The following is a 26,408-nucleotide window of genomic DNA, read 5'->3' as shown; positions in this document are numbered from 1 at the left end:
TTTGAGGGGCTGCTTTATCTGTGCAATCTCTCAATAAAAATTTGTTCTAAAAAAAAAAGTTATGGGGTGAGTCATTGTAAACAGATTGCAAGATTGGGCTGAGGATCATGCAATTATTAGTGATTTTCAATATGGCTTTCAAAAGGGTCCGAACACCGTGGAGCAGGGCCTCAATTTAACCATACTTTTAGGCAAGTACACCAAGGCAAAAAGGGGCAAGCTATTCTTGGCGTTCGTGGATTTAACCGCGGCTTTTGACTGCGTTATCCACGATAAGCTATGGAAGATTTTAGAGGGTATGGAAGATTCACTTATATCCTTTTTGAGGCAGCTTTACTGAGGCGAAGGAAAGAGTGTGTTATGGGGTAGGGGGAGTGTACAAAACCATTTGGCATAATGAGAGGAGTGAGACAGGGCTGTGTCCTGGCACCCTTTCTATTTACACTCTATATAAACGACCTTGGACATGTACTGGTGAGAGAGTGCCAGGACCTACCGTTAGTCAACAAACGGCCCATTCCCGCCCTTTTAAACGCAGATGACGTAGTCCTTATGGCACGCACACCGCTTGGTCTGTAACGGGTAGTTTCCAGTTTTGCCACGTTTATGTTTAACCTGGGTCTGACTGTTAACACCTCAAAAACCTTCATAATGAGGTGCGGGTTGGGAGCCTTTTATATAGATGCTAAGAGGATAGAATGCTCAAAAACCTTTTCCTATCTAGGGATTTTGTTTGACCGAATGGGAACATGGACACGTGCAGTCAAAGTCGGGAGATTATGATTTACTAAGGCATTGGCAGCTCTATCAAATTTCTGTAGAAAATTGGGTAGACAGCCACCAGTAGAATTGCTACAAATATATAAAGCCAAGCGTGTGGCAATTGTAATTTACGGTGCTGGTATCTGGGGCTACGCGGATGTCAACTTCCTACAGACTGTCGAAAATTCCTTTTTGTGGGTTCTTGTTGGCTGTTCCAGATAGCACCTTTACTCATATTGGTCATACAGAATTGGGCATGCCATATTTAATGGATAATATAAAAATCAAGCCAGTTTTACTGTGGCATAGGATCTGGACCACAGACAAAACGTTGCTCAACCAACAAATCTTGAATGACTGCTGTGGATTAGATGGCGTCATACATGTTAGATGGTTAAAATATATTTAAAAAAAATGAATGTGCCATGTTGGCCACCCAGAATATTATAAGGACCCCAACACAATGAACACGGTTACCAGGAAAGATTTCAAGAGTAGTTGCTTGCGCTTTTTGGAAGCTAACAGAAATATCATTGAAATGACAAAATCAACAGTTCAAGCGCACCATCTTACTCTGTCCACATTTAATATTCAGCATTATATAAGGACTATTGCCACAGTGACTACGATAGATTTCTGTTAATGCATTTCAGATTAGGCATTTTACATAGAACTATAAGCTTTCCTGAACTGAACGACTGGTCCAGATTGATGAGTAAATGCCAGTGTGATGATGTATCGCCGCAGACGACATTATATGTAATCTTATTTTGTAAATTTTACATTGTCCAGAGAAAGATGTGGATTCTCCAGATTTTAAGATCCATGCGGCTTAGACAATGTCGTCCTGCATTTCTGGTCCTACAATCCCTAGATAATCATTTTGTTATTACCTCTATCTTTGTGTTTTTAAAAAGTGTTTTTAAATGCAGGAAAACCATTATGATGTGAGATTATTTTGAGCATGATTACGTGAAGGGATTACTCTGAGTAAAAAAGCAAGCTGACTGTATATTTTTAAATTTTTTAACTATTTTATGGAATGATAATTACGTTGTAATTTTTATGTGCTTTTATGATTATCTTAAACTAAGAAATCGAATAAAGCTATTGAATTTATTTAGAAACAGGGGGAAGCAGGATGAGGGGGGCAGTGAGTTTTAAAAGAACAGAGAGCGGGTGGGTTTTAAAAATAATAGAGATGGGGGTTTTTGGGGTGAAGGAGAGGGCCTGAAAAAAGAAAAAAAAAAGTACCTGCAGGAGACTACAGTGAAGGACACTGCACACCGGAAGCAGTACTTGATCCAGGCTCAACTGCAGTATGAAGACTCGAAGACCAGGAGGAAGACCTAGGCAAGGAGGAGGTGGTCACCAATATAAAGCAAGGAAAGGAGAGGGATGTAGGAGCCAGCCAATGGTGAGTAAAGGTAAGCATGTGCGGGCTCTAAGCCCCTATTAAGATTTTTTTTTTAATAAAAAATTTGCCGGCACAGCACTAGCGCTGCGTAGGCAAACCTAAAAAGGATCCTATAGGCTGTGTCAATATAATTGGAACTCTATCATCAGGCAAATCACCTTTAATCTTCCCTGATTTAAATGCAATGAACATCGCCAGCATCATGGGGAGACATTTGATTAAGGAAATGTTAAAATGTGCTGTGGCAGCCCTTGTCCTATTTCCTACCCGGCCAAGGTTAGTCTTAGAAGAAACAAAACATCAATCTTTGTCCAAGTTGAGACAGGGAAATCCTTTGTAAAGGCTTTAAAACACTGAGACAATGAGGGCTGCCACCAAACTGTATTTTTGATGAAACACTGAGATATAGCCAATATTGCCACTCAGGCTGTTGGCATATTTAATTTATTCTAAAAGAAATGATATCTCTGATTAGTTTTGCAGACGTTTAAACTAACTAGACATCCCTAAATGCTGGACTTCAAAGGCACAGTGAGGGAATCGTGGGCACCAGTTACCCTAGGACTACAATCTTCTCTTAGGTGATCAGTGGAGCTAGGAATTTATCTGTTTTCTGTTTTTTGTCCTCTCCGTTCACCTGCCTAGGAGCACTCAGAGCGAGAACATATTTAGATTAAGTGGTTGGCCTTAAATATGAAGGATATCACAGATTTCTTCCTTAAGGTGCTCCAACTCACCTTAACATAGATTCACCACTTAACATCTTATGGCATTTGTTTGCTTCAGCCCACCGACTTAATGACCCTTAACACTACCGTCCTCACTGTTGTGACTATCTTGACACATATTTATGCTGTAACCTCCTGTAAAAACCACAGTTCCTCTGTATTTTGGTTTGAATGGATATAGCACCTCATATATCAGGGTGGAGAGATTAAAGTTGACTCCTAAAATCCAATAAGCCTCATGTCAGCCAAAGCAACAATTGATTATGGTGCACCAAAATGCTTAAAATGTAAATAATGGAAATAAGGAGGGGTAGGAATCTGTAAATTTCTAGTTCCTTACTCAAGGTGTAGACTAAATACTAGTGTGCGCCAATAGAAATAGGTTTACAAAAATAAGTAGCAGACTTTGAGATCATTCAAAATGCTCAGAATCGTAAGGAAACATACGGCCATTCCGACTAAGACAAATTTAAAAATGGGGCCAAAGTCCTACTACTACGAACAACGAAACACAATCTCCCAGTACAATTACATAGAGCTTGATGGGGTGTGCTAGCCCACTGGGAAGGTTTCCTATCAAACAAACCCAAAAAACGCTAAACCCAGGTGTACCACGATAATCTGTTAAAGAAATGGATCTTAAATCGGATAAAGTAAATTATCTCACATTAAAATAATTAACTGCTGCAATTTATTGTCTGAGTTTGAACGAAAGTTGAAAGTTTAAGCACTGACTGAATATTCTTCAGTATATGAGGTACAAAAACCTGTTACAAAAACTTTTTTTTAAAGTGGTCTCCGTCTTTTTTTCCAACTACAGTTCTTTGATCAGATGTGTTATACAAACAAAATAACGTGAAAAAAGGGCAGACAACTGTAGAGCTTCTGGAATCATGTAGTCATCACATGAAAAAAAGAAGGGTTACTGGAATTATGTGGCAGGGCAGGACCAAAATATGCAGGAGAAAGGACTAAATGATGCCGCAAAAAAAAGAAATTATGCGGCTCAATGTGGAACATTTTGTGATAGTGTTACTTCATAATTTTTTCGTTTTTCCACAAGTCATCACTCTTTGGGCGAAGATTTCATTTCATGTGTACCAGTTACTCATCAAAATAAAGAAAATAAGCAACTGAAAGGCGACCAATCAACATTTGCGAAGGACCTACCACTGCGCGGTAGCATGTGTTGCAACGTTTTTAGTAATGTTTGATCCGTTTGAGGTTGAATTTTTTTTTGTTACAATATGCAGATTATGCAACGGATGATGGATTATGTGGGAAATATGGCAAATTACTAAATATACACCAAACGCTGCGGGACAGAATTGCATCATTTCAGTGGCCCTACATGAAAGACACATAATGCTAAAGAAATAGGAGCCTTATAATTTATCAGCTCTCTTCTGAGCAAATGCACCAAGTCGCTCGTGGCAGCATGCAATGAACACTGGTCAATGTACAGTGAACAAGTGGGGAGGAAAAGCAGGTATGATCCCATCCCAATATAAATAAAAATACACTCAACACATTTCGCAAATGGGTTAAGTTTTAGCAAACATTCCACTTTTGTAATCTGGGTGAGGGAGATGGTCTGCCAAACAAAAAGCTAAAGTTTTGTCTGTAAATGGTAAGAAGATTTGGGACGTTGAAAAAACAAAGCAACTCGCTGGAAAATAGACTAAGCTTAATACAAACGTATTACAACCAAAATCCTACCTGGGTGTGGGCGAAGAGCTAACTTTCAGCTTGTGTATTACCAGAAAGCAACCTCTGTACAAGTAGCACTTCATCTCAAAAGGCATTGCTCAGGTGAATGACAGCAGAAGGGTGGAACTATAAACCTTTGAAAAGGATCATATTTTTATATCTAACGGCAAGCCTACTTCCAAAGACAGAAACGCCCCCAAAACATCAAAATATTCACAAATTATAAAGGTGCAGTTCCAGGATAGATGTGCACGGTCATAAATTCTGCAATAGAGCCCTGGCTTCTTGTTCACCACACTACTCTGTCAACGTTGATAGAAATCCTGGTGCCCATACAAATTTTGAAGGCAAATCGAAGGTAAACCTCATGCAAACTCACAGAACTTAAAATACGACAAATAAAGCTATCCTGCACAAGACCTGCAAAGAAATATAGGGTCAGGCACCGAAATCAGTAAAAAGTGAATCAAGTATGAAGCAAAACTGCACCTACGATAAACCCTTCACCAAATGGTATACTCCACACTCTGAAACCATGAGGGTGAGGGTGCAACGCACTGCGCAGCTACCAGCACACCTGCAGTGAGCATAGGATTTTCCTAATTCTGATAATATGGCAAGGTCGGAGGTAAGGAACCCAAAGAAATAGCACTTTCGAAGAAGGACACGTGGAAATACCCCTCTGCCACCCTGTGGCTATACAACTAGAGAATTCAGCTTGAAACCACTAGTGAGCCCCCACCGGGGCATCTAGAAATGACAATATATAGGAATAGAATGACCTTAATTTCTAACACATTTTCATACATAAAAAAAAATCCTTGATTTGTGCTATAGAGCACACCAAAAAAATGCACATACATTTCGTCCACATGCAAATGTGCAAGTAGATGGTTTATCACATTCATTCGAGCACTTCAACTGATCTGTACAACAATATTGGCGATGCAAGGCTCCCAGATTTCTGTCAGTTTTCTCAGCACAGTGTGCTTTTTGTAGCTGTAATGTTTACTTTGGGCTTCAAACCAAAATTATGAAGGAAACTTTTTCTCAGAAATATCAATATGTGCATGTGCTCAGAAGATATTCAAATATGTTTGGTTTATACTTGATATGAACTCTGCCGGCACAAACACAGGGAGAAATGGGGGGACATGAAGGAATGTTAGCAACTTACATTTCCGTCTTGAGATCGAGCACCCAGTTATTTAAAAGCAGATATCTTCACACTGAAAAGACTGGAAGCCTGAGCATCATCCTTCCATGTTGACCCATGTCTCTACCTTAGCAAGAGAACGTGTATTATGCATCACATTATTCCTTCTAGGCAATTTACTGCTTTGTTGGGAGCAGAAAAAATACAATGAACCAGGTAAAAGCATCAGAAAACAGTACCACACTTACGCAATTGCATGATCCATGACTCCAAGGTGTTGGTTGCAATGCTACGACTTGACCCGAACAAAAAAGTTTGGTTTCTCCATTTCCACTCCTGTATAGGTCAAGTTAGGTTCTGCATAAGGATTTTCCATGAATATGCAGTTAGGGTGGCCTTTTGTTTCAACTTACCGTTTATTTGGATCTTTTATTAGAAGTCCTGAAAGTAATGATTTTGCATCTGCAGAAAGTGTTCTGGGGAATTTAATGTCCTCCATAAGAATAAGTTCAAAGAGTTTCTCATGGTCCTGGTTGTAGAATGGTAATCTCCCGCACATCATTTCATACATGACAACTCCGAGGCCCCACCAGTCCACGGCACGTCCATAGTCATTGTCCTCTAAAACCTATAAATTAAAGAAGTGGTGTTAGAAAACATGGCTTCCAAGGAGACAAACAATGAACCACTGAGCTTAAAACAAAAATGTACAACATGGTGCAGGATAATAATAGGATGTTACCAACAAATACAGTATTGGTGCGATGGAGAGGGGTCTAATGTAGTGGTTCTTAAACTGTGGTACAGGTCCCCTGGAGGCCCCTGAGGCCAATTTAGAGGGTCTGTGAATGTTTACAAAATTTAATGTTAAAATTAAATGTTAAAATTAGGACATTAAAGTGTACACAAATAAAGTGCAACATTGACATTTTGAAAACCTTTTCTATATTTGATTGTAAATTAAACAAAATATTTCAATATTCGAGCTTTTGTTTGGTGTATACGTGTTTTTGTATTTTTGTGTTTTGTTTTGAGATTCAAATCACATAAATTTAGAAATGTATTAGACCTGGGCCCTCAGCTTCCAACAATGACTCGGTGGGGTCCTCAGATTCCAGTAATGATTCAGCTGGGGTACACACAAGTCAAATTGTTTAGAACCACTGGTCTAGTGGTTAATGAGACAAAATGTTTTATAGTGCCTGTGACAACTCGTTTTTTTACGATGTCTCGGAAGAAATTTCACCGAATTTGGGGGCCCATAATGAATATAGGAATATAATAATGTTAGGTATCAATCCGATACTTAATTATGTTGTTAAGTCTATTTCCCTTTTTTCTTTTGCCTTTTTCTGATCTCTTATCTATTCTCTCTTTTCTCATGTCTTTGAATATTAGGATTTTTTTTCTAGATATATGTTTTGAATATTACTGTTACTGACACATGGTCTCCTGGAGATAGATTAAAAAAAGGAATAATGCTTGAAAAGTAATTCAAAGATATTTTACCCTTAGTGAAATGTAATTTAGTAGTGAAATCAGATTTTTGATTAATTTAATGGAGCTGAGGACTGTTTGGCAGGTTTTAGGACCTTGGAAGATAGAAGTGTTGTCAAAATCTGGGATTTAGCAGGGATTGGTAATCTAGAAACAGTATATGACAGCTGACAGAATTAAGGACAGCTTTACATGTCATCTTTTGACTTGCAGAGACCAAATAGGACTGATAGGATCTGTTCCCAATCCTCCCCGGAGCCCTCCTAGACTCTTTGGCTCCAATCCCAGAGGGAAGGAGAATCAGTTATAATCAACTGATCAGCCTTGATCGAGGTTTTTCAGCTCTTCTGTGACATCTAACAGGGTAGTAGTTTCTGTACTACTTACAGGCCTGAAGCCTGTGCGTTAGGTGTAAAATTCAGTGGGTCTCTAAGAATGAGTAGAAATGTTTGTTGAAATATTTCTCTAGAATTTTGCTAACACCAGGGAGTAAGGAGATTGGCCTGTAATTTTCAACTTGTGAAGTGTCTGCAAAAGGCTTCTTTTGCAGATGTCTCGCGGTTGTATGTTGTTCAAAAAATGTGTGTCAAGACCGAAAGTATTACATTTCCCCCTTTCATAAGTAAGTGAGGATGTGCTAGTTCTAACAGGGATCCAGGTTTTACAGTTTTTATGAGCTCTCCAATTTCATCCTTTTCAATCTCAGGGAAGGCTAACAGTTTCTACTTTGCCCTCCCATCTAAAAGAGATTCGTAGGTAACATCATTCGAGTCTATTTCCCCTAAAAGTGTAGTGCAGGTGTTATTCACTTATTCTAGAAAGTAATGTGCTAGTATATTATAGCAGGACTCCGAGGGTGAATGACTGCACTGATTGCTGGCCGGTTTCCTAAGAGTTTACAATTTTAAATAACTATTTCAACGTGTTAGGTTGACATTTCAATCTTAGTACTCAAATAAGTGACTTGTACTTCTCTTATCGCGTAATGGTATTTCTTTACTAATTTCTTATAATTTAGTTGCTGGTTTCGTCATATTTTTCCTCCACTTTCTTTCCATTCTTTTGTAGTCTTTTTTTGATTCCAATTCCAATAAATCCATTGTAAACCAAGGGACACAGCCACCTCTTTGAGTGCCCGTAGTCTCATAGGAAAGAGTCTGTCCAAGGAGCTCGTCATCCAGTCCTCCAACTTTGAGTGCATTTCTACTATTTCTCCCTTCATTTCGGGGAAGGAATGTGATAGGGTATTTTCACAAATTGCAGCATTCAATTTTGACCAACATCAACTGAGTCCTTGACTGTTGGACTGACATAATTTTATTTCCTACTCTTTGCAGATAGAACGGAACAATGCAGTGATCTGACCAGCATAATGGGAGAGGTTATTCCAAAATCATATTGGTTTATGTGTGAGAAGAGTTACCGGTTGAGTAAGCTGGATGGCGGAGAGGTCTTGTAGGAGATTCTTAGGATTTTCACAGTAAGTTTTCAAATAGATGATTTACACAAGTATCCCTGAAAAGGTAAAAGTTGGGGAAATTTCTATCATGAAAAAATACTTTCACTCCCTGGATTTAAATGGGGAAAGATGCCCCCTTTAGCGCTTTCATATAAATTATAGCAACCCCGCCACCTATTTTGTTCTGCCGGTCACATTTAGCAATCGTATATCCCTGTGGGTGGGTCTCCATCACATCAGGCATGGATTGCTACCCAAGCTAAGTTTCCATAAGGAATAGTACCCCTGGCTGATTGTTCTCTAAAAAAGTGAACAGCTTGAGACTGTGCCTGGGAAGAGATCTATAAGTAAAGTGATACAAGTGCTATTTTTGGCTATGATCGTTTATATGCTCTTAAGTAGATGTATGTATTTGTTGTCGAGTGCAGACAGGCTTGACTTTTGGTGTGTCAGAGGCATGCCCGCTGCACACGTCCACATCCCACCGCTCATTCAACACTGTGCCCAGACTTGACAACTAGAGCGCTCACAAAAATGGTGACCTGACCGAACAGCTTGCCCGTGCACCGCTACTTCTTAACCCCTTCACTGCGGGGGTAATTCCCCCGCTGTGCTGGAGGGAGGGGGGCGCTCACAGTGTCCGCATGCTCATGACGAGCTGAGCTTGTCATGATCTACAGTGCTCCTGTGCTACTGACGAGCTCAGTTCGTCACAGGTGCATTGGCTGCCGTGGAACGCTCAGCACAGCAGGGGAATTCTCCCAGCACCTGAGCGTTCCACGGCCCATGACTAGCTGAACTCGTCATGAGCACCGGAGCACCGTGCCTCATGACAAGCTCAGCTCGTTATGAGCAGGCAAGGTGTTAAATACAATGGCTAAAACTGACAACAAGAGGGCTAACAAAAATGCATCTCTAGTGGTCTCCACTAATTGAATCTTGCGCTGAACACGGTCAGTGCAAAGTGCTGGCGCAGTTCCCCACCCCTTCTTAAACAGCCCTATTAAAACAAGCATTTGCAATGCAATAGGTCTCGCAGCATTTAAGTTTGAGTTACTGGCATTGTAAATGACAATGCTTTGCATAATTTTTGTTTTTTGGGGTCCGTGTGTGCATGGCAGTGGTGGTGTCTGTGTGTGCATGGCAGTGGTGGTGTCTGTGTGTGCATGGCAGTGGTGGTGTCCGTGTGTGTATGGGAGGGGTGGTGTCCGTGTGTGTATGGGAGGGGTGGTGTCTGTGTGTACATGGCAAAGGTGGTGTCCGTGTGTGTGTATGGCAATGGTGGTGTCCGTGCATGCATGGCAGTGGTGGTTTCCCTGTGTGTATGGCAGTGGTGGTGTCCGTGTGTGCATGGCAGTGGTGGTGTCTGTGTGTGTATGGCAGTGGTGGTGTCTGTGTATGTGTATGGCAGTGGTGGTTTCCCTGTGTGTATGGCAGTGGTGGTGTCCCTGTGTGCATGGCAGTGATGGTGTCCGTGTGTGCATGGCAGTGATGGTGTCCGTGTGTGTATGGCAGTGGTGCTACGTATATAAGTGTGCTTGGCCTGTGGCCATAAATTAGACTAAGGGTGAGATCAGAGTGTGTGAGTTTTTTGTTTGAGGGGGCAAGTGTGCGTTTCTGTGAGTAGAAAGTGAAGTACGCAGTGTTGTGAATAGGCATGAACATTCGTTCATTTGAAAATACATTTTAAGCCTTGCAGGCATGATTCATCAGCCATGAGCTAAATAAGGCAATCAGTAATGAAGTGCCTTTTCAGCCATTTTATCAAATTGGCAAAATCGGATATTTGAGATCAATAACTTTAATTGAACTCCGATGGCCCATTTTTGATGGATTTGGTGGTTTCTCTGTGAAAGTGAGCACCACTACCATGAAACTGTGTGTGTGTGTGTGCGCGTGCATGTGTGTGCACACGCATGTGTGTGTGCCCATGTGTGTGTGTGTGTGGGGGTCTGTGTGTACATGTGCGTATGTGTGCGTGAGAATGGGTGCACACAAAAGTACTGGTAAAAAGATCACTTTATTGTTAATGGGCTATGAAGGGGGGCAGCGTGGTGCCGTGGGGTATTGTGGCTTGATGAATAAGCTTGTGCCGCACAGACGTTTGCGAAGGACACACTCATGTGCACTCCTACAAGGTGCTCAAAGAAAAATAAATAGTTTGCTGATGTGAGCCATGGAAGGATACAAGTCATCAACTGAATATGAAGATAAAAAAGCCATGCTGCAGGGGCGGGACAAACCCAATAGTGATGAAAGCAAATAAAACAAAAAAACAAGCCATTGTAATAGACATTGGTGAGACCTATTTGCATTGCCAAAGCTTGTTTAATATATGTCCTCCTACTGCAAAACAATTAAAAACTGAAAAAGTATGGTAGATATATGTAACCACTACGTTTCCTGCTGATGCAAAAGCGAGGACTACTGCATGTTTCTGCCCTAGGATTCTACTTACTAAATAGTGCATTCTGGGACTTGTAGTCTCAATGTGGTTCAATAGACAATAGCACCTGAAAAAACAATTAATTGCAAAAGGAAAGGGCGAAGACTATAAATGCTGAGGCACTGAGTCACAGAAAACAAAGCAGCAGCGACTCTTCAGATGTGGGTACGGGGCACAATGAGGTACGGGTTGTTCTGTAGATCTAAAACAATATGGACTCCCAATCAGAACAGTAAAGTGAGACCGTTTCCTTTAGAAATGTGCAGAGTATGATTTTCATTAAAAGTGAAAATATTTACACCAGAAAGTGCAGCCGCAATCAAACATGTCGGAAGGTTTAAAGCTATGTCGGCACACGGAAACGACAGGAAACATAAACAAGAAAAACAAGACGGAAAGAATCCACGGACGGAATACACGGAGGACAGAGAAATCAGCAGCAGCATCCTAAATGCCCCCGGAAGTCCGCCGCGGCCGCCCCGGAAGTCAGGCACGGTCGGCTGTGACGGGGGCGGGGTCACGTCCAGACCGGAAGAGGAGGCAGGCGGAGTCGATGCGTCTCGCGGCCCGGGGCTCCTGTGAGCGGTGTGGAGACCCGGGGCCGCGCTAGCAGGAGGTTGGGCGCCGCGTGCTGAGAGAAGAGTCCCCGACATTGCCCAGGTAAGTTTCAAAAGGCTGGGGGGGCTTGGTGCACTTGTGTGTGTGTGTGTGTGTGTGCGTGTATGCTCGTGTGTGTATGCGATGGTGACGGCGGGGGAGGGGGGGCCTCGGTGCACTTGTGTGTGTGTGCGCGCGCGCGTGTGTGTGTATGTGTCAGGGGGGGTGTCTCTGTATGTATGTATGTATGTGCGTGCATGGGCGCTTGTGTGTGTGTATGTGCATGCGTGTGTGGTGCTTGCGCTTCCCAGGAGACAGCGCCTGGCCACAGCGCGCGTTCCCGTTTCAACTGTCTCCTGGGAAGCACACTCGCTAACAAAAGATCTCTAGCGGAGACACAGCGCTGACGCGCTGTGTTCGCTACGAGACCTAAAAAGTAGAGGGTCCGAGCAAAATTTTCAGCAAAAGTTGTGTAGGGGCATCTAAGTGGGTTGTGTTCGGGGTGCTAGTGGAGCAAAGGCCTGCCCTGGGCCCATGTGTGAATAGCTCAGTAAGTCCAGGTATTTTTTGGTTTGCATTGTGGCACTGGAGGTCCTGATTTTTCAAAGGGAAAAAAGTGACTACAAATTTCACAATGGAAGGAAAAAACTTGCTCTGTACACCCATGGACTCACTGAGGAGGTATGCAGTTTTATTTCTGGCATTAGGGCCCACGGCACCCTTACTATGTCTTTTCCAGGCTTCTCTATTTCCATCTGTGATGCTAACTACGCACTTTTCCAAATCCACATTTTCCTTGTTTACCTGGACTTGGCTGAAAGATAAGGCTGCATTGTCCGAATGCTTACCGCGCACCTATACATCTGTAACCACCGAGACCAGCTCCTACCTTGTTGAGATCCCAAGAACTGAAGCCTTGTTTGCATATACCGACCAAGGTGGACAATGAGGCCTTGTTTCTTATACGAGGCTGTTCTGCACATGACAAGTTCTCCATATGCCATAAACTGAAGTGAGACTGAATAAAATAGCTCAGGGGGTAAATGCACCCTCTGCAGAAATCAGTGTGCAAATTATAGGTAAAAAAAGTTGAATGCCAGAAAGGGCCGCTTAACTTTCCATCTATTCGAGGCCGATATATTGAGTATGATAATACTTGTTTTTACAGTGCTACAACGCAAAATCTGTGATGTTTAGAGCTATATAAGAAATCAAGTTCTAATTCAAGCAGTTAGCTCCTTCAGCAGAAATGCCTAGCTGTAACGGGTAAATTGTTCTAAGTGGCTGATACGGTTTCAAAAGTTCAGTTAGCATAATCACAGTGCAGCATGTTTTTTGTTATGCGCCTGTTACTGACACATGTAGTGTGACTTCAAGAGTCTTTTACATTAAAGGCACATACTTCACAAAGGAGAAATTCACCTTCAGCTGAGACTCCTTTTTAGCCAACGAGTTGAAAGACAGTTTTTAGGATTAGGCAGAGCCAATGGCTCAAGAATATAAACTGCTGAGAGTTAGACATTGTTTGTTACAAGACAGGTTGGATTGATGTGAATTTTGCGAAGGCAAAATTATATTTTTCTGTTTGGAGTGCTCCCTCTCCAATAACCACAAATCTGTTTTTGTGACCGTTTATTGTAATCTGGCACCCTCTTGCAGCCATTTCTGTTGGCACTGTAATGCAGTTGCCAATAGTGGCCTTATTGCAAAACCAGCTTTGATGGCAGGGGTTCCAGGCACATTTTCAGGAGTCCTGGGTGCATGACAAATTATTAGGATAACCACTATGTAAATGAGTTCCAGGTAGATGCATATGTCAATATCTTCAGTATCTGTCCTTCCTTGACACCCTTTTGTAAGGCTCCTTAGCTCAAGGACAGTGCTTAATTTGAGCCAGTGCTTTCCGGTGCTTAGCACCGGCACTCAATTGTCAACACCCTGGCATGGTACAGTCTGCCACAAGCTGGAGCTGCCTGGTTAATTTAGAGATAGCCACAACAACAGTTAATATTTAATTCTATATACTTAACAAGCATTAGAAATGCAATAGGTCTCGCAGCATTAGAGTTAGTGCTTTTAGAATGGTTTATATTTTTTTTGTTGTAAATCTTTTGCATTTTATTTTTTGTAGGCAATGCAAAAGATTTACAAATCAAAAAAGCAATAAGCAAATGTAAAAGCTTTAAGTAAAAATCCTGCGAGACCTATTGCACTGTGTGAGGGTGAGGTGTTGAGGGTGAGTGAGGGTGGGGGTGAGTGAGGAGTTGAGTGTGAGTGAGGTGTTGAGGGTGAGTGAGGTGTTGAGGGTGAGTGTTCGTGAGAGTGAGTGAGGGTGAGAGAGTGTTATTGTGAGTTAGGGTGAGGTGTTGAGGGTGGATGAGGGTGGGGTGAGGTGTTGAGGATGAGTGAGGATGAGTGAGGGTGAGTGAGGGGTCGAGGGTGAGTGAGGGTGAGTGAGGGTGAGTGAGGGTGAGTGAGGGTGAGTGAGTGTGACTGAGTGTGACTGAGTGTGAGTGATTGTGAGTGAGGGTGAGTGAGGGTGAGGGTGAGTCATAGTGAGTGAGGGTGAGGCGTTGAGGGTGAGGCGTTGAGGGTGAGGTGTTGAGGGTGAGTTGTTGAGGGTGAGTTGTTGAGGGTGAGGTGTTGAGGGTGAGTGAGGGTGAGTTAGAGTGAGGGTGAGTTAGGGGTTGAGGGTGAGGTGTTGAGGGTGAGTGAGGGTGAGGCATTGAGGGTGAGTGAGGGTGAGGTGGTGTTGAGGGTGAGTGAGGTGTTGAGGGTGAGTGTTAGTGAGAGTGAGTGAGGGTGAGGGTGAGAGAGTGTTATTGTGAGTTAGGGTGAGGTGTTGAGGGTGGATGAGGGTGAGGTGTTGAGGATGAGTGAGGATGAGTGAGGGTGAGTGAGGGGTCGAGGGTGAGTGAGGGTGAGTGAGGGTGAGTGAGGGTGAGTGAGGGTGAGTGAGGGTGAGTGAGGGTGAGTGAGGGTGACTGAGTGTGAGTGATTGTGAGTGATGGTGAGTGAGGGTGAGTGAGGGTGAGGGTGAGTCATAGTGAGTGAGGGTGAGGTGTTGAGGGTGAGGCGTTGAGGGTGAGGCGTTGAGGGTGAGGTGTTGAGGGTGAGGTGTTGAGGGTGAGTGAGGGTGAGTTAGAGTGAGGGTGAGTTAGAGTGAGGGTGAGTTAGGGGTTGAGGGTGAGGTGTTGAGGGTGAGTGAGGGTGAGTGAGGGTGAGTGAGGGTGAGTGAGGGCGAGTGAGGGCGAGTGAGGGCGAGTGAGGGCGAGTGAGGGCGAGTGAGGGCGAGTGAGGGCGAGTGAGGGCGAGTGAGGGCGAGTGAGGGCGAGTGAGGGCGAGTGAGGGCGAGTGAGGGCGAGTGAGGGCGAGTGAGGGCGAGTGAGGGCGAGTGATGGTGTGGGTGAGGGGTTGAGGGTGAGTGAGGGTGAGGGGGTTGAGGGTGAGTGAGGGTGAGGGGTTGAGGGTGAGTGAGGGTGAGGGTGACTGAGGGTGAGGGATTGAGGGTGAGGGATTGAGGGTGAGGGATTGAGGGTGGGTGAGGGTGAGTGAGGGTGAGGGTGAGGGGTTGAGGGTGAGTGAGGGTGGGTGGGTGAGGGTGAGTGAGGATGAGGGGTTGAGGCTGGGTGAGGGTGAGTGAGGTTGAGGGTGAGTGAGGGTGAGTGAGGGTGAGTGAGGGCGTGTGAGGGCGAGTGAGGGTGAGTGATGGTGTGGGTGAGGGGTTGAGGGTGAGTGAGGGTGAGGGGTTGAGGGTGAGTGAGGGTGAGTGAGGGTGAGGTATTGAGGGTGAGGGGTTGGGTGAGGGTGAGTGAGGGTGAGGTATTGAGGGTGAGGGGTTGAGGTTGGGTGAGGGTGAGTGAGGGTGAGGGGTTGAGGGTGAGTGAGGGTGAGGGTGAGTGAGGATGAGGGGTTGAGGGTGGGTGAGGGTGAGTGAGGTTGAGGGTGAGTGAGGGTGAGTGAGGGTGAGTGAGGGTGAGGGTGAGTGAGGGTGGGTGAGGGTGAGTGAGGGTGAGGGGTTGAGGGTGAGTGAGGGTGAGTGAGGGTGAGTGAGGGTGAGGGGTTGAGGGTGAGGGTGAGGGTGAGTTAGGGTGAGGGGTTGAGGGTGGGTGAGGGTGAGTGAGGGTGAGGGGTTGAGGGTGAGTGAGAATGAGTGAGAGTGAGGGTGAGTGAGGGGTTGAGGGTGAGTGAGGGTGAGGGGTTGAGGGTGAGTGAGGGTGAGTGAGGGTGAGGGTGAGTGAGGGTGAGTGGTTGAGGGTGAGTGAGGGTGAGGGTGAGTGAGGGTGAGTGCGGGTGAGTGAGGGTGAGGGTGAGTGAGGGTGAGGTGTTGAGGGTGAGTGAGGGTGCAGATCTCAATACAATACAAAATTCACAACTGGGAGTACGACGTGAAATTCCATGATGGACTTATAAGTAGGTCAAGCCAAGCCCCAGTGAATAACCTATGTAAAATGAACCACTGATAGAGACCACCACCAAGAAAGAATTAATATCGCAGGACAGTTGTGTGTGAATTCAAACTCTAGATTAAAGCATCTGTGTGAATGTGCAAGTTAAAGTCCCAATTACCAATGGAAGTGTGTACTACCTTGTATTTCCAGTACTTACTTACTTCTGGAAAAGTTTAATCTCACATGGAAATAAGATGGCCTAGGTAGTGTCTGTGTAACCACAGTCACAAACTGGTGCAACCTGAAGAAGTATAAGTACCTCTGATTAGGTGAAAGAATTCCTTTAATAGTGTATTGCATTCAAAACAATGTTCAGTCGTGGTAAATGTTTAAATGTGTAGGGAGCTCTTGCTACACAATAATAACTAATACTGTCACAATATGTGATCCACTGTTGCTATTGACATAATCATGAAAATAAATCGTCGCTATGTTCCCATGCTGGGAAAAGAATTACTCTGTCTGTCTGCTAATCAAAGAGCAACTCACACGTGAGACAACCATTCCTACTCAGACAGCGTGTAAGTATGGAGAGATGCTAGTTGCTCAACTCACCAAAGTACTGAGCGATAACTTCTATATGGTAACTGCTGTTTTAGCCAGTGAGGTCACACCCGACCTTTGGAACGCCAGTCCGCATAAGTTACTCGAGCGAGAGTCTTTAACTGCGCTCTGAAAACAGAGAACCACAGTCACCCACTGCAATAATATTCTAAAGAAACTGGTGAAATGTTAAATCCACGCAGTGTTTACACTCACCGATGGAAGACCGTCAGACTGTCGACCAGCTACATTCAACACCGAAGAAACACGAACCTGTCTAAAAAAACGCGCTCTGAAACAAAGAGACGCAATAAATGCCTAAACTGTATTGCTTGAAGACGACTGATAGCCCATAACCTCCCAGCGGAGTAGGTACTCACCGATAATCAACCGTGACAGTCCTAGTCTGCTACGTTCAACAAACAAGGTGAATGCTTGAAGCACCAGATCGGCTTAAAGCCGCGCGGGCTCGCGATCGTTTTGAATCGAGAGTGAAAGAGGACTACACGATAGCGCCATGTCGGAATGGTTTAGATGGCGTAAATAAATTCTTGATTCTCCAGGTGTTCTATTTTTGTACCAAGCTCCGAAGAGGAGTGCAAAAAGCTTATGTAGCCTGCAATAATGAATATTGTGGTACTAATTAAATGTCGAATTGTTTAGTTGGGAAAAACGGGATTCAAATACCAAAAGTAACTGTGTACTGCTCACTAGCTAATTATTATAATGAAGACGGGCTGTTAGGTGCAACCTAGAAAACCTGACAAGAACGTTGCTCACAAGCAGAAGATATGGAAATGTGTGCCAGGGGACTGCTTAAATAAGATGCTTTGTATGTGTAAATGTATGTGCTGTTTCGAAATGGAATCAAACGTGGACAGAAGGAAATGAGTGTGTACACAGCTCCAACAAGCCGGAGGGGAGGGGGGAGGAGAAATGCGACACGGCGGGAAGGGGAGGGGGCGGAGCGGGTCAAATCAACAAACAAGCCGGAGGGAAGAGAGGGGAGGGGGGAGGAGAAATGCGACACGGCGGGAAGGGGAGGGTGCGGAACAGGGGAGGGGGCGGAACGGGGGAGGGGGCGGAGAGGGGACATGCACGCGCCCGTGACTTTTAAGGTCAATGCGCATGCGCATAAGCTTAATGCGCATGCGCATTGACCTTAAAAGTCACGGGCACTGCAAGGAATCGCCACGATTCCTTGCAGTGCAGATAAAGTGTGGATAACTCGCAATACTCTCGCCTTGCTCGATGCGCATGCGCATCGACAGGCGAGACCTAAAAATAGCTAAAAACATATATGAATCTCTTAGAACAAAGAGAGCGACCTGATAGAACAATGACCCAAGCTTACAATGTAACACATAACTAACAAGGACTGACACACACAATGCACAGTAAATAAACATAAAAAGATTTATTCATAAATAAATGCACACAGCTTTCCCAGTCTTGTGCATACATGTACACACAAAGTTCCCAGACCTCTCCACTATGGCAAATGAACACTTCAAAACACTTCAGTACTGTACACAATCGTTACACATACACTTCCAGACAATTCTGCACAAGAACATATCCCAAGACAAGGTCAGCTCTAACAGATGGAGATGAATCTCACCAGACTTGTCGAGTAGCCAGTAGACTGACGCGACTTGTGCAATGCCCCATTCGGATGCCTTTTGGTAACCATGCGCTTTACAAAAATGCCATACAATACAATACAATACAATTCTGCATTGCTGAATGCAGCGCCATAGAGCGCCAGTCCTTTAGAGCATTACCCATGTCAAACGATGTATGTGAGACAGGGTAGTTGTCCCATGACATCTGAGGTTTGGCCTTCTAGGAGCAGGAAGATGCAAGCAGGGCTCTGTCAGAGCAATCAACCGAAATAAATCAAATAGTTGTATAGGAAGGAGTGGTATCATGATTGGCTGGATGATCATGGTGGCATGCTCATACATTGTGCACTGAAAGCCCCGGAGAGGCAACGCACAACCAATTACCATGCTGCGTTCTTTATGAAGCATGAGGAGTTACCATGTGTTGCTGCATTGTGTCGTCAGCTACCACACGTTTAAGCACTGGGAGACAGTTTCTACAGATTAGAGCGAAGTATGGCAGTCAAAATGGCAAACATACGCAGCAATCTCTGATAATAATATGCCAAAGCACTTAAACAATACTGACCAGCGTTTAAAAGCTTACTGCTGTAGTTTGACTACATACCAAATGTTTAAAACTGGAAATCTATTATGCATTTACGCACTAATTCATTATCTACTTGTTGATCAAATGCATTCTTCAGGCTGGCACAGGAACCCCCATGAATTGCGGAAGATGCTTAAAGTCGATACTTTTTTTAATGAGTCAAGCAAACAGTCTCAGAAACTGCCAAAGGAATCTGTGAAAATCAGGTACTGCTCCCATCAAAGTGCACCAACATCTTCAGCTGAACAGATGGAGGCAAACACCGAAAGGGAAAATAAGCTGTCTGCACACCTAGGAAAACAAATGCAGAACTTGTGCGCACCAACCTGTCATATCTTTAGAAAACTGTTTCATGCAAGTTTTACAGTTTATCTTCCAGAAATTCACCTTTTAGCGTCCACATTCCTTTTCCTAGGTCTTTTATCAACACAACAGAAGAAAAGACTACGTATTTTGGATGTTGCTATGAAGCGAGAATAAACACCAAGCTTGGTTTTAATTGCAAATAAGATGTATTTTTTGTGCACAGAAAATTTGAAGCAGTATATTAAGTATTTATTTACAGAATTTCATACAACACTGCTATAGCAGTGGAATAAAAGTTAAAGGTCACATGCTGGCTTCAGAAACAAATCACAACAGGTGATTTGAGTAATGAGGGTTTACCTTGTAAATAAAGAAAGGCTGATAAATTAACTTTTTACTGAGCTCGCCAGAAAGCCTTCATATCCACATAGCAGAAACAAAATAAATTAGACTTTTTCATCTGAAGGGATCAACCTACTTTTCCTTACCCCAGGTGCCAACTGTAGTCAACTGGCCAGAGTACATGGTCTTGGTGGAAGGATAACAGGCAGCAAGAATGGCATCCAACGCTTTTGGCAGAAGGTCAAAACAAATGAAAAAAGAACAATTGATGGACAGAATGCAGAACAATGTCATACATTCACCCCAGAACAGAGATCTGGCCTAAATCCATCGTTTTTTTGCTCACTATGCCATTCCAGTTGGAACCCAGCCATATGCAAATCAGTCTTGACTTTGGCGCCCAATGGGAACAGTCCAGCCCGAACTGCCAGGCCAGGTCCTCCCTGGACTGGAAACAAGCATCCTAGGACCGGTTTCGGGCTTTCAGCCCTCATCAGCCAGGATAGCTTGACTCCAGTGGCATGGAGATCACGGGACCCACGTCTGGGCATACCCGTCCCACTCGGGGTGACAAATGCAAAAAGAACAATTGATGGACAGAATGCAGAACAATGTCATACATTCACCCCAGTACAGTTGCTGTTGGCCCGAAACCGGTCCCAGGATGCTTGTTTCCAGTCCAGGAAAGACATGGCTTGGCAGTTCAGGCTGGACTGCTCCCATGAGGCACAGGGTCAAGACTGATTTGCATATAGCTGTGTCTGAACTGGGGTGGCAAAGTAAGCTAAAGAATGATGATGGAGAGAACCCAGATCTGTGACTGGGGGTGAGTGTTTGAAAGGTTTCCGCACTCCGTCCATCATCTCCCTGTGTTTTGCCTTGTTCACCCGAAGGTCAAAATAGCCTTTATCTGGATTCGCTCAATCTCCAAGCATGAAGATGTGGGTTGCGGAGGTTCGGGTGTAGTACTCTGTGGGACCGCAGATCCTCCTGCAGAGGAAGTTGACAGCAGATGCATAGGCTCCAGGAGTTCGGAGTAACAGACCCTCCAAGCCTAATCTGTAGCTCCTCGCTATGCGCCGTCCCACCTGACTCTTCAGTATACACAGGATCAGGTGTAGATGTGGAAAAGCAAGCAGAAGGCTGATGTCCACTGAAGACAAAATGAGACTCCTAGAAATCCCTGAGCGAGAAACTCTAGAGAATAAAATGCTGGACACTGAGCATTTTCTACGGTAGCTATGAAGGACGAGCCCCAGCAGACACAGATCCTTTGCCACCTTTTGGTGTAGACGCTACTCATGGTTGGCAAGATGCTTGATGAGTTTGTCTGCTCTCTTCAAAATGCTGCTTTTATTAAATAACTCCTCAACCCATCCCATGATGTGGTGAGGAAAGAGTTAATCTATGCCCTTACTGAGTTTCTCCTCATATGCAGCGTTACACCTCTCTGTTGTGCTTCCTGAATGAGACAACAGGTCAACATGGGAACTTTAACAGCAATGAATCTCTGTCCATGTCTATATGTATAGAGAGGGAGGATGGAAATGTATGCATGCACAAAGTCATTACTAAAGTGTACACTCCCCTAACTCTCTCTCCAAAACCCTGACATTTAATTTAGAGACAACTGTTGGGGCCACAGGGACAGAAGAAGGAAAAACAAGACATCTTTGAAAAATTTAGGACACTGGGTCACATTATAATGGACCCACACCGCCCTGTTTGTTGCAGTACCACACGGTGGTTGTGTTGTTCAACTGGAACTGCTCCTGATGGAATTCTGAACAGCCTTGGTAGCCAGTAAGATGGCACCTTAGATCCAATAGATTAACGGGATGACACTGCTCCATCACTTACCTTCAAATCATTAAGGTGACGTCCAGAAATGACAGAGGGGGCATTTGTCACAACTGTGACTTCAGAAGGGGGTAATGAGAACAGTATTAGGCCTGTCAGATTAGCATCTGTTATGCACCTCTGGAAGTCCTGCAACGCCACGTCAGAGATACAAATCTTTTTACGAGGCTTCCTCAATATTGAGCCCACTTCAGATGCAGGTTGCACTGAATGAGACAGAACTTAAAGCACCAGCAAGATTCATGATGCGAATAAACCAAGGTGCCTCAGAACCATCAGGGTTGAAGCAGTAGCTCTCATCTGAAACAAAGGGATCATAGCCTGAATGTATTGGCCTCACTGCAGAAGTGGAACAGCCTTCAATGTGACCGTTTCCAGGATGGCACCAATGAAGGACAGCCTTTGTAAATGGGATTTAAACTAATGGGAAATCCCACAGAGGACAACAACATCATCTTTTGCAGGCGACCTGACACCAACTGAGGCATATTCGCCTTCAGCTGTGGAGGTATATGTTTATCCCTCAACTCTGGAGAAGGGCCCTAACTGCTGATATGACTTTCGTAAATATCCGAAAGGCAAACATAAACCAGAAAGGCAGGACAGTGAAATGAAAGGGGGTGGTTCTCACTGCAAACCATAGCTACTGCCTTTGTGAGTGCAGGACTGGTGTATGCAAGTACAGGTCTTGCAGTCTTAAGGATACCTTCTGATCCTTACATCACACGGCCAGCAGAACGTATACAAATGCCATCAGTTTGAACTTCTGTCTCAGGAAAGAGTTCAGCAGCCCAAGATCCAGAATCAGTCTCCGGTCTCCATCCTTTTTGGAGACTAGGCAATACCACAAGTCACATCCCATTCCTTGCTTCGCTTAGAGGACTATTTGGACAGTGTACTTGTCAAGCAACATTGGCACCTCCGTGTAGAGGATACAGGTGTAATCCGTGGAAGCCAGAGAGAAAACCAGGGAAATGTGAGGGGTTCCTAAATCGAGAAGAGCCTAGAAAACTTAGACAATCTGTTGAATCAATTGGTGTAATGTGATCAAGCGCCAGCAAATAACAAATGTTAAATCCGGTCCCCAGTTGGGGGCAGGTGTCCACTAAAGGGCGAACTAAAGTGTATTCACTATGTTGCTGGGTGAAAAGGAGGTGACGAGAACTGATGCTGCTAATGTTGTCCTCGTGGCTTGGCACCTCCTTTTCCCCGGTGCTGCGAATCCTCTACATGAGGTGCTGGATTGGCTGTGAATGCTAATGGTGTTAGAAAGTATGGCCCCCACCGTAGTTCCTAAACGTCTCGTACTCCTGGTGAAATTGGCTAAACAAGACTTTATGAAAACCTTTTCCAAAGCCATAGTAACAAATTGGACAGTGTGAGGCAGCTACTTCCAACATTTCTGAGCTTCGGAGCACCGCTATTCCACATCATTAAATGTTTACTTTTGATAAATTACCGATTTAACAGCCTTTCTTTGCCCATTTATGACACCTGTCCCAGGTAACAACTTACTGCCTGGGATGCCTACTGATCCACGAGCTGTACCGCTGTGCAGTATACTACTTTTTTCATTGCCTTGAATGAGAATAGCTTTGTTCACAGTACGTTCATGTAAATAAAAATAAAAATAAACTATTTACACAGTTTAGATAAATGAAAACTAAATTATTTTTTCCACTCAATACTATATTTAAGAATCCATATTTGCTAGGCCTGCTTGGCTATTTAATCATCGTTATTTTTACACCACTGCAGAAGTGCCTTTCTCCAGGTTTCCCGACACCTTTTTCAACCTCTCCCATCTGTCACCATCTGCTGCTTTTTAACAAGCATTTTTTGATTGATCACATAAGTATGTGAAAAATAACCAACATTAACTTGATTATCTGCAACTACATTTTAGGCATGGGTATAATAAAAAAGAGAAAGAGCTGCCAAGAAACACTTAACAGTTTTAATTTGATTGGTATTGAATAGAAGTGGTTTAAAATATTTCACAGATCTTTTACTTCTAAAAGTTGATTGTTTGCTTACCATCTTTTTTAAGGGAGAACGAACTAAGTAATTAGAGCAACGCAAGTTGTTTGGGGTTCACTGTCAGGAGTTACAGCGTGATGTTCAAACACATGCATTTTCATTATCTTAAAATGGCAATAATGAGTTGTTGTTACATGCTACTTAACTCTCAGATGGAAGATCAATGGAAGAATAGCGAACTGGATACCAACTGTAATATGTTGATGGTGGGTGGGTGTCTGGGTGTGCGCGATTTAACGAGTTGCCGATATCAACTGCGACGTTAGCCCATATGGAAAGCAATATTTGCATCACTTGTAACTTTGAACCCACTTCATTAATCAGCACGAATCATAAAAAAGTAATCGTCTAATCAAGTTGGGACTTGAATTTTTTTTACATACCAGCCAAGGCGGGAATCTGCGGAAGCAGGGGTAACTAAGAATTAAAAAGTTGCATTTCCCATTTAATCTGGAATTTTTGGGGAAGCAAGAGTGAAAACATTTCTAAACTCGAATCGGATAGCATCCTTTAGATTGGTGAAAGAGTCTTAAAAACAAATTTCCTAAAGAAACTTACAAATGTAAAGCTAAATTGGCAGTTGGGTTCACAGATGTTTTCGGACCTCAGCATCTGAGTCGGGACTTGCCATTTGATTAGCTGAAAACGTTTGTTTTAGCCGACATATTGTGTCTAAGGAATGTAATTGAGACCTAGGTTCCCTTCTGCCAATTATTTTGAAAAATGATCTTGGGTGCAACAGGAGCACACCCCGCCACAGGGATCTCAAATGGGAGGTAAGGGTCATTAAGGTGGGGCCATTGAACCCAGATAAAGATAAGACGTATGCTAATTGTATGACCTAGACTGGGTCTGTAGGCGCTAAAATAATCTTAAAAGTGAAAAAGGAGTTGTGTGTAGTGCACAAGGCATGGCTGGAAGCTTTCCCTCTGATCACTTAACACATCCTTTGGATTTAAGATTTAGCGGGTAAATTGCGAAGTCGGGAGTGGCGGTGGTGTTGCGGTCATCTTTAGGGACAAATGGGCCTTTTTGCTGTGAGGAGTCCTCTCAGATAGGAGAGGGTGAAGTCCTCGATTTTAGCATCCCTATCTCCCCACACGTTTTGCTGAGTGGAACATTGGTTTATAGACCACCAGGGCATGCAGGGCCTTTTCTTAAAAATTTGGCGGATGTTATCATTCCCAGCGCTTTGCAAATCACGCACTCTCTCTTCCTTGGAGATATTGACATTCATTTGGATTAAGATGATGTGGGGGACACCAGAGAATTCATTGACTCTCTTAACCTGGCCCAGCTTACTCAAGGGTCAGAGCACCGACGCATTCAGGCGGACATATCCTTGATCCTATCTGCTCCAATTTCCCTATTACGGTGGAGGATCCTTTACTATTGCAATGGTAATATCACTTTTTAACTTACGTCTCCTGGGTTCCAGATCGCAATATTCCCCCAAGCAGTGCCGGTCAAGACCTGGCCTTTGACAAAATCGGCACAATGACTTTCAGTTGTGCTCTAGCTGAGTCCAGACCAGCCTCCTTTTTTTAAATGTGGAGGATGCTCTTAAATGCTTCTCCAGTTGGATTAAGAAGGCAGTGGGTACTGAGGGCAGGGTTCCAGATGATAACCGAAGGCAAGTGGCTTCTGAGATGGTCATTGGTCATGCAAGAAGGGCTTCTGACAGGAGTAGTGGGTACAGGGCATTACCAGGGGTTATGTCCCGGCCCCAGTGGGCATGGCTACTGACCGGTGTAGAAAACACATGACACAGCTTAAAATAATTGGCAAAGTTTTCTATGGGCAGTACTACTGGGTATGGCCAAAGATTATGCTCGATACATAACTGGTGCTAGGAGTAGGTGTCGAGGGCACCACTGAAGGCTGCGACCTTAACCTAGTGAGGTCAAATCACTGCCGAACAGAATGCCATACCAAAAGGTCAGGGGGCACCATTACAGGTCGAAGAGTGTACTGAGGAAAGAGGAGCACACCCAAAGGGTATGCAATATACCTAGTGCAAAATTAGCAGAGCCACAGACCCTGACCAGGGTATATTGAGGGCAGGGTTATTAAGCAAGGAGTATACCCTACATCTAGTACTGCTGAGCATGCCTAGGACTAAGTATGCCATTTCTAAAAGCAAATAAATTATCTGATTGAAGTTCATTTAAGAGATATTATGGTTGTACATTTCAAGCATTAGTAGTCTCTTTATTAAAACCTGGGAGTGACGCGCTGCTCATATCAAGCTATAGACCCCTTTCGCTCCTCAACACAGATTATAAAATTCTCAGTAAGTTACTGGCCACTCGCCTTAGTCAGTTCATTCCCACACTGATCAGTGTGGTTTTGTCCCGGGTAGGAAAACTGCACTAAACATCACACGCCTGCTCTGGGTCATGCTGGGCACACTAAACACGGGAACTAGGGAAGGTTGTATATCCCTTGACTTGAGGAAGGCGTTCGACTCCTTACGCTGGGATTATATGTTCGGTGCACTCACCCGTTTTGGGATACCTGAGGAATATATAGCGTGGGTGCGCTTACTATGTGAGAACCCCACTGCGCGGGCGCGCACGGGTCAGCACATTTCAGGGTAATATGTGGTGGTGCGGGGAACCAGACAGGGCTGCTGTTTCTTCTGGCGTTGGAGCAGCTTTTTTTTTTTTCCTTTTTTTTGAAAACCTTTATTTTGATAAAAGCAATACAGTTGCAGGCCTACAACCACAGGGGCCGGCCGTTGCTAAAACGAAACGGAAACACAAAATAGCTCTTCAGCCGACAGCCCGGGGACTCGGCAGCAATTTCGCATATTATTCTGAAAAGTCCTGTGGTGGTAAGCAGGATAAATTCAAGGTTTCACATTTTACATATATATAA

The 26,408-nt window shown here is 44.0% G+C and overlaps 1 protein-coding gene across 1 annotated transcript in view; it reads right to left on the bottom strand.

Annotated features, from left to right (window-relative positions):
• The window catches only part of AKT3 (AKT serine/threonine kinase 3), a 1,006,792-nt gene that overhangs the window by 148,883 nt on the left and 831,501 nt on the right, over window positions 1-26,408 (bottom strand). Inside the window, exon 11 of the mRNA XM_086926847.1 lies at window positions 6,187-6,401. Within this exon, the coding sequence (XP_086782973.1) occupies window positions 6,187-6,401 (215 nt within the window). The remainder of the gene's footprint in view (window positions 1-6,186; window positions 6,402-26,408) is intronic.

The sequence above is a fragment of the Lissotriton vulgaris genome, chromosome 6 (assembly GCF_964263255.1).
Source record: "Lissotriton vulgaris chromosome 6, aLisVul1.2, whole genome shotgun sequence".
In the NCBI taxonomy this organism is placed as follows: domain Eukaryota; kingdom Metazoa; phylum Chordata; class Amphibia; order Caudata; family Salamandridae; genus Lissotriton; species Lissotriton vulgaris.
This window is presented reverse-complemented; position numbering and strand designations above follow the sequence as displayed.